This window comes from Pholis gunnellus, assembly GCF_910591455.1.
Source record: "Pholis gunnellus genome assembly, chromosome: 14".
Classification (NCBI taxonomy): Eukaryota; Metazoa; Chordata; class Actinopteri; order Perciformes; family Pholidae; genus Pholis; species Pholis gunnellus.
In genome coordinates, this window is record NC_136541.1 from 2,723,447 (window position 1) to 2,731,586 (window position 8,140).

Here is an 8,140-nt window from a genome sequence, read left to right on the forward strand (position 1 = left end):
ACTAAACAAAAACAACCTCCCGTGTTTTTCGAAAATAGGGAGCTGTAGTTCCACCTCCGGGCAGGAAGCGGGCGCGTTCTCTCTCGCAAAATCAGCCCCACAAAAAAGAAACAAGCCCCCTACTCCCCTCCACAGCCAATAGACTCAAACAGCACGGACAGAAACCTATTTTTTTGTTGTTGCTTGCATTCATTCTCAGTGAGACCACAAGAATCCCTCCGAAAAAACCTCCCTCGCGTAACATCATCACCCCCCCCTCCCCTTCGTGTCATTCACTCGCCGTTCCGCAATGCAAGCTCCATCCGCTCCATAAAAGCCGGCACAGGCATCCAGTCTCAGGCACTCACAGTCCCCCATGCGTACAGGCAAACACACTGTCATTGGAGGAGCGGCACACCCGCAGGAGTCCCATAATCCTCCAGGAAAAAAGCGCTGAACACCATACAGAAGAGTCTCTTCCCGTCTACTCCAGCCCAAATTTCTCCCCATTTTTTTTTTTAAAACATTTTTTTCTCTCCCCTACCCCCCCCCCCCCCACCCACGCCCACCCCGATCCTCCGTAAAAGCCTTTCAAGAGCCATCTCCACAGCGAGGTGTTGGAGGCACTAAGTATGGTGCAAATAATAGCCTGCGTTTGCTTCATCTTTTTTCCACCGACTGGAACGTGGCGGTGCAGCCTGTTAACGCTTCCCAGGACACACCGGACCTCGCTGATCCCCCCCGCACAGGTCAGGACAAATCAACCAGAATCATCCCCTCAGAGATCTCGACGCGGAGGCCATCTTAGATGTGCCTCTTCATGTGCAGCGCCAGGTGGTCAGAACGGGAGAAACACCTGAGGAGGGAAAAGCAGAGAGAGAAGATTTAGAACGGCTGTCTTGTGTCCAGACACACAGTTCATAGAACACAGTAAATAAACGTTATTATAACTTCTGCCACGTGACGGGAGGCTGTCCACGTTTGTTCTTTTTGCCCTACGAGGAGACTTCTGAGATCAGGGGGTTTTCAACCTGAAGGGTCACTTCTAATTGTTAAAACATTTCTGAGGACCATCTTTCAAGATGAAAGAGAGAAAAGAAACTGGGCTGTAAATATGTTTCATGCCTCTCTGTAAGTAAACATACCGCTTATCCTCACCCATCACTGCCTGAAAATCAAAATTCAATGTATTCACGGTCATATTTCCTCACAACATGCTTTGGAGCTTTTACTGGCACAGGGTTGTCTCCAACGTCACATGGAGCCAGCTAGCTGGCTAACAGTGACAAAACACATTTGTCTGCATTGTGATATTAAAAAAATAACTGGTCATCCAAATTATGCATTTTAAATTGACATTTTTTCAATTCTGGAGCACATTTAGATAAAAAAAGATATTTATCTTTGGAAGTAAACTCATTTTTAAAAATTATATAAATTGCTTTTTGGCTGAACCTCCTTCTCGGCCCTCTAGGTGGCGCTCTGCGGCCCGCCGGTGGTTGAAAATAGCCGCCTTTAGACGTCCGATGTCTCCGACTAGGAGGAGGACATGGACTGTTGACATGGAGGGTTCAAGGACAAAGCCCGCGCATCGCTCTCATCCTGTTTCCTGTAACAACCTCTACAGGTTTGTCTAATGCCATTATCGTCCCCCAGGTGGTTCTTGTAAAGCGGCGATGGCTCATTGACATGCTGTACCCGTCACGACACCTTCTACCCATCAGCGATCCCCATTCGACCCTTTGTGCCGAAATCTCTTTTCAGCCCACCCCTTGACCTCGACACCGTTCCATCAGGCCGTCCTTGACCCTCATTCACCCCTCCACCTAACAGACATTTCCATAAACTCATTTGCATAAGTGGTGCTCTTTCGTCAGTGAACGAGTGGAGAGGGGGATTCACTGTGATGTTTGGAAGGTAATACTCGTTAAATCCTTTGAAGGAGGCATGAAATCAAACCTAAAAAAAGCCCCTTAAAACTCTTGACTTACTCGGCTGCTTGTAATCTAAACTTTTCTTTCCCCGTTTTGGGTAAACTATCATAAACATCCAATGAGAACTCTCACCTGTCGCAGTGGCTACATTTGAATGGCTTTGCTCCGGTGTGCTTCCTGAAGTGTCTGGTGAGTTCGTCGCTTCGTGCGAAGCGCCACACGCAGCCCTCCCATGAACACCTGTAGGGCTTTTCACCTGCGAACAAGATCAACATTTATGAGGAAGTGCATTGTTTGTCAAGAGAGACACCATAGTTGAGAGATTTCTGCACATGCTCCGACACTTTTTTAGTTTGTTGACAGTACAATGGGTTTACAGACAGGATTGTGTTTCGTCCAATAACCTTCTTATTAACAGAATATTTTCTCTGTGTCCCTTCATTATAAGCCCTCTGGCAAATGCCCAGACTGTATGATCTATCAATCAAAACGTCAGAATATCAAACATTCAAACATTCCGTTTCGGACTCATTCCAAGTTATCCGAGAGGTTTCACAAAGCTGGTTTCCAGACAAAAAGTGAGATAGTTCGAGTCGGCGCTAAGCAGATTGAGCTGACTACTGTAAGTCCAGGAGAAAAACAACCTCGTGCCTTGTGGGTCTTGAGAGCTGTGGTATGCAGCTCTGAGGAGCCGCTCTAGTAGACGGCTTATGTAACGGGCGCGAGCTGCAGGAAAAATAGAGCCTGTTCTTAATGGTCCTGAAGGCCATTAACCGTGCAGCTAACGTGGTCAGTTGGGGATGCTCGGAATGTGACTTCCTCCGCTAATGGGCGGCACAGCTGTAAACAGGCTGGCAGAGGTCGAAGGTGACCGGGGAAACTGCTCACACTTGAACCCCCCTGCAAACACTGCAAATGTCAGATTCCCATAATTTTTTTCTCTCTCTCTCTCTGCGAATGCAAACGGCCGAGTTTCTGGGTCTGTTCCCATGGTGAAACCTGAGAACTGTTGATTTGTTTTCAGGATCCACATCCTCTGGGTGCCGCTCGGCCACAAAAGGACGTTCCCCCCCCCCCCCCCCCCCCCCCCCCCCTTGCATGAAGTCACGTTCCTCTGTGTGAATTAGGTCACAGTTGAGGGCATTCCTCCTGACAAGCTATTCAAAGTATGTGGGAGCGTTTTTTTCACCCACTGCAAAGCAAAAGGAGTCAACACCTAAGTACATCTCACTTTCCAGAAGTGTTCACTCTTCAGATGAGTGGATTAAGTTTTACTTTGCACAAAACAAAAAGAATAACCTGTTGGAGCATTATCTCCCCCCCCCAGCCCTCTGGTGACTTTGCACTCATGACATTTGCATGGCAGCGATAAAAACATCTCTGTCGAGTGTCTTTACCTGTGTGCGTGCGCTGGTGTGCTTTGAGGTGCGAGCTCTTGGTGTACACCTTCCTGCATCCGTTGAACTGACACCTGTGCACCCGCCTCCTGCCGTCCGGCGACGCCTCCCCGCTGGTCAGCCCCGACCTCTCCGCGGCCCGCTCTATGCCCCCAGTCCTAATTTTCCCGGGTGAGTGCAGCACAGTCTGTATCCCGTTCCACGCAGAGCCTTCCTTGCCCAGCTCGGGCGAGGACGGCGGCGTGCTGATGATGGCGGAGCCCAGGTCTTCGCCGGCGTCCCCCAGAATGTCCGTCAGCGGGCCGGAGGAGAAGTCGAGGGTCGGGGAGAGCTCCTCGGAGCTGTCCGAGGCCTCGCTGCTGGCGTCGGAGTTGAAGCCCCCGGCGTCGATGTGCTGGCCGTCCTGAGTGTCCTCCTCCTCCTTGATGCGGGGGATCTTTGGGTCCGACTCGTTCGCCTTGTCCCCACAGGCGAGCATTAGCTTGCTCCACAGGTCCCCCTTGTTCTCAAACTTGAGTTCCGTGGCCGAGACGTAGGGCTCGCTCTGGAGGTACCTCTCCAGCTCCAGGCATGTCTGCGTGGGGGGGGGGAGAGACGAGACAACAGTGAGTTCACGGGTGTACAGGGCCTGAGGCCTGTAACTAAACGTTTCTCTTCAAACAGGAAAGTCCCCTAAATGCCCCCCTGCCCCCCCCCCCCCCCCCGCAAAATGATGATGATTTTTCACAGGAAACACAAACGCTACACTGTTTATTCTTAGCAGCAGCAGCAGCAGGAGGGGGAAACGCTGTGACACTGTAACACCACTGGCCCTGCTTCCTTCCTGTCTGCAGGAAGACACAATGTCCTATGCAGAGGATAGTGGAGTACGCTCTACGGGTGCCCTCTGAGGCCATATCAGGGAAGATTACAAGCACCACATTTCCTTCTGAGAGCATGCAAGAACAAGGCGCTCTCAGACCGATGGCATGGTTGTGTGCGCGGGTGCGTGCGTAGGTGTGTGTGTGCTAGAGGTTCGGTCATGAAATTTACATATGCTACAGAACCCCCCCATTGGGTTAGGGAAGTGCTTGTAGATCTTTTAAATCGATCAATTATTCAACGTAATGTGGATTTAATAATGCATTCGGAGGCATCGCTAGAAATAACATAACACACCGGGGACCGAGAGGAGGGAGGTCTGGTTCACGGGGGTCCATAAAAAAAAGCCCCGGCATGAATACTGCAAGAGCCGCTGTGGATTGTGGGCTCATTTTCCTACTGTTTTTTTTTTTTTGGAAAAGGAAGCGAGAGAGCACTTCCTCAGCCCACTACAGTCAGTGAGTTGGGCCAGACATGAGGCCCGCTGACGGTTTCCTAATGAAGCAGATTACAAGCTTCATTATGACACAACTGAACACACCAGTGGTCACATTCATAAAGTTAAGTGAAGAAAAATCACTTTCTATAAAATGGATCTGCAGTCTGCACACTTTTAAATAAACACTTTATTCAGATAACAGAGGGACAAGTATCAATAATATTATGCATATAGCAATATGATAATGGATTAAACACGTCTATAAAGCATGGTGGCAGATTCCACCAACCCCTTATCACAAACACACTTTCTGTCTGAAATAGGAATGTTGTGGTAGTAATTTGGTAACGAGAGAGAAGCCATTCGAGGCAAATGTTTCTCGTCAGCAGTGCTGGATACATCCCAGGCGAGCTTTAAATGCCTGGGAGGGCGACTTGGCCCGGAGCCCAAAGAGATCAGATAGACGGGGAGATAGAGGGAGACTGAACGCTGCCAATTCATTTCATTTCAACCAAAAAACCGAGCAAGAGGCGACTCTCGCCCTCGATCTGGTTTCCAGTGTAGAACTGCACTGTCCGTCTGTCATCCTGGGGCCGCTTTGTCGAGCCAAATTGGAATAGAAATCATTCTCCCTCTCTCTCTCTCTCCCTCTCTCTCTCAGGCTGTCACTCTTTTCTGTGTGTGTGTGACAGAGAGCAAGAGCGAGCGAGAGACAGAGCGAGAGACAGAGAGAGAGAGAGAGAGAGAGAGCGAGAGAGAGAGAGAGTGAGTGAGTGAGTGCGGAGGAGATACGCGCAAAGACGCACGGATCGCTATTCAGTCGCTAAATCTGCAACACGGCGTGTTTTTATTTTTACGCGCCTCCACAACCTGCAAGCGTGAGCCGAAAATATGTGCAGCAGTATTTTCAACAGCAAACTCACTAAGAATGCTAAACACATAAAGTCACTTCAAACTTATCACAGGAATATCGTTGTAACGTTTAAAGTCATGTTGAATCACAGGAACACGATTACAGCACATTTCATTGGAGTGTTACAGAGATGTGTCGTTAAGGGAACTTGCATCACTTCCCCTTAAAAAAAAGCACGCAAGTCGACTTTTAACGGGGAATTAACTGTTGCACTAAATCAAACGTGGAGTTCCGTAAACAACTTTGACATTTCGCAGGTCCGCACGCGCCGCTGTCACTGGAGAGCAAGTTTCCCAAAATCACCCACATTCCTCGCACTTTACGACGTAAAACAGTCGCACGGGACGATCTGTCAAGCTTCTTTTTTTTTTTGTTCGCGTTTCGATGGAGGGGAATAAAGTCGTTACCTGCTGCCAGTACTCTTCCAGGGACGGTAAAGCGGAAAAGTATCCGGTGTCGTGCACAATCTGCAGCTCCTGGAAGATGCTACACATGGGGATGACATCCATTTCACTCCTTAGATGCAGCCTGCAGAGAGGAGGGGAAGAAAAATAAACCGAAAGCTCGCTGTGTTTCAGAGAGAAGCTGGAGTCTTGGCTGCGTTCACATGTATGATGGTCCGGAGTCGTGCGCTTCCAGCGGAGGTTTGGAGCGTGTGACGCACCGAGAAGCGCACAACACTGAACTCTCCAAAAAAAGTCCGTCACTGCACTGTAAAACTTCCCCCCCTCCCTCCACTCCACCCCCCCGATTCAAAATTACAGACATCCCCCCCCCCCTCTTCCATGTGATTGCATTACGTTTCGGCGCGTCCGCCAATGGGCTCGCGGGAGTGCGCCGCCCGCCTACAAAGACCACCTCCTGGCCAATGACGAGCCGGAGCCGACTCATCCTGTCTGTTGCGGTTGGTGCGCGGTCCAAAGCGTCCCCGGCTCCCATTGGGCTAAACGAGCGCTATTTTTAGGGTGGTATATAAACCGGAGTGCTCGCGCACCAAAACGAGGAAGTCGACTGATTCGAGCGTGAGTGTCTCCGGAGCTGGAGAAGCGCCGGCTGCTGGCCGCCGAGCGCTTCAGTCTCTAAATAGACGCCACTTCTCTGTTGTTGTTTCATCACACAAACACGACTGACACCACTTCTCTTGGCGACTAGAACATTGCATGTAAAGAGGAACGTGTGCAAATAAACACATGGGGCTCAGTATTCTCCCGCCTGCAGAGCGCGACCCAGGCGGTGATATTCGGAGGCGTCTGCGAACTCAGGGGGATCGTTAAAGATCTGATCAATTTCTGCAGTCTGTGAAACAAATCAGAGAGACTTCTTCCCTTTCATGGCCGTCCAGAGATCCACGAGGATTGTTACGAGTCCCCTCCCAAGACAGTGGAGACAGTTTAATAAGCCATTAAGTTATAATAGAGTCGCCATAAAGATGATTATTCACAAAAAGCTGTGCAGGTTATTGTAGTGGCGGCGGCTGGAGGCGTGTCATGGGGGACAGGTTTGCTCCTGCAGGAGATAATGTGCGTGTGTGTGTGCGCGTGTGTGTGTGCGCGTGTTTTAATCTCAGTCACCTGTGGCTCGCTCGTTCTACAGAAGAGAGCTTACTTCTCTTGCACCAAAAGCGTATTTGCTATTCTCGATTACGATCATGAAACCACATTGCCGGTTTACTTGTTTCCTGTAGATGCAGGCAAGATGAAGAGGTAGAAAAAAAAAAAAAAAAAAGCGCGGGCCACCCATGGTGCACGGTGAGAGTTTCTAATATAATATCTATATTTCTATATCTATATCCTCCAGAATAAGGTGTTATACACTAGCAGTGTTCCACACATGTATTTGCCTCCCGCCTCCTTTGGATGTAGATGCTCTTCCGTGATCAGTGCTACCCCCCACTTCCCATCACCCCCCCAGATCAAAGAAGCATGAATATTAATCAGAGGTAATAGGCCTACATGTTGATATAGGAAGAGATTTATGTCCTCGGTGTGTGCTCTGCTTCGGGCTTAATCGCGTTGGTAGCATAAAAACTTCACTTGTGAAATGTCATTTCACAAAACATCAATAGTTCATTATTCTACTTTAAAATACAGGTGATCCAGTCTGTGAAAGAATCAGGCTTTTATTTTGTTAAGTGAAGAGCTAAATCGCCTTCAGCGAATATGACTAACACCACTTCAATTAGTTGGAATCTATATGTGCTCTGTGAGATGCCTCTCTTTCCAACAGAGAATATCTTATTTAGATCTCACTCCCTCGTTCCAAACGGTGTGACTAATGCTGAGCTATTATTACGTTCACTAACACCTAACATACATCAGACAAGAGTAAAACTGCATATCCAGTTGCACAAGATGTGGGATAAAGTTGAAATCAAGCGGAACAACAGCGTCATTGACGGGCCGAAGGCAGGCGATGTGACAAACAACATATTTGGAACAGAGCGCCATTGTTTGACCCATCGGCGCGGTCGAGCGCCTCCACAACGGAGTCTCTTTTGTTGAGATCTCAGCTGCGGGCATATTTGCAGCACTCAGCAGCATCACATTTGGTCATGAGTTTAAAGGGGTTCAGGGACAGAGGGCACATGGACAGGTCTCTGTTGTGACATGGATGATTA

At 49.0% G+C, this 8,140-nt stretch overlaps 1 protein-coding gene across 1 annotated transcript; it reads right to left on the reverse strand.

Annotated features, from left to right (window-relative positions):
* Nucleotides 1-556: 556 nt before the first annotated feature.
* Nucleotides 557-6,200, reverse strand: LOC306706749 (Krueppel-like factor 6). Its single transcript, XM_079173930.1, has 4 exons — nt 5,931-6,200; nt 3,311-3,884; nt 2,046-2,169; nt 557-835 (listed from the first exon to the last, which is right to left on the reverse strand). The coding sequence occupies exons 1-4, from the start codon at nt 6,030-6,032 to the stop codon at nt 784-786; spliced, it is 852 nt and encodes a 283-aa protein (XP_079030056.1). The 5' UTR covers nt 6,033-6,200; the 3' UTR covers nt 557-783.
* Nucleotides 6,201-8,140: the final 1,940 nt, after the last annotated feature.

What these genes read in the sequence shown, in the direction of transcription:
- LOC306706749 (XM_079173930.1), bottom strand. Translation starts at nt 6,032, where the DNA reads ATGGATGTCATCCCCATGTGTAGCATCTTCCAGGAGCTGCAGATTGTG. An exon ending in ACACCAGCGCACGCACACAG is followed by an intron (nt 2,170 to 3,310) that starts GTAAAGACACTC and finishes TCTTGTTCGCAG; the next exon opens with GTGAAAAGCCCTACAGGTGT. An exon ending in AAATGTAGCCACTGCGACAG is followed by an intron (nt 836 to 2,045) that starts GTGAGAGTTCTC and finishes TTCCCTCCTCAG; the next exon opens with GTGTTTCTCCCGTTCTGACC.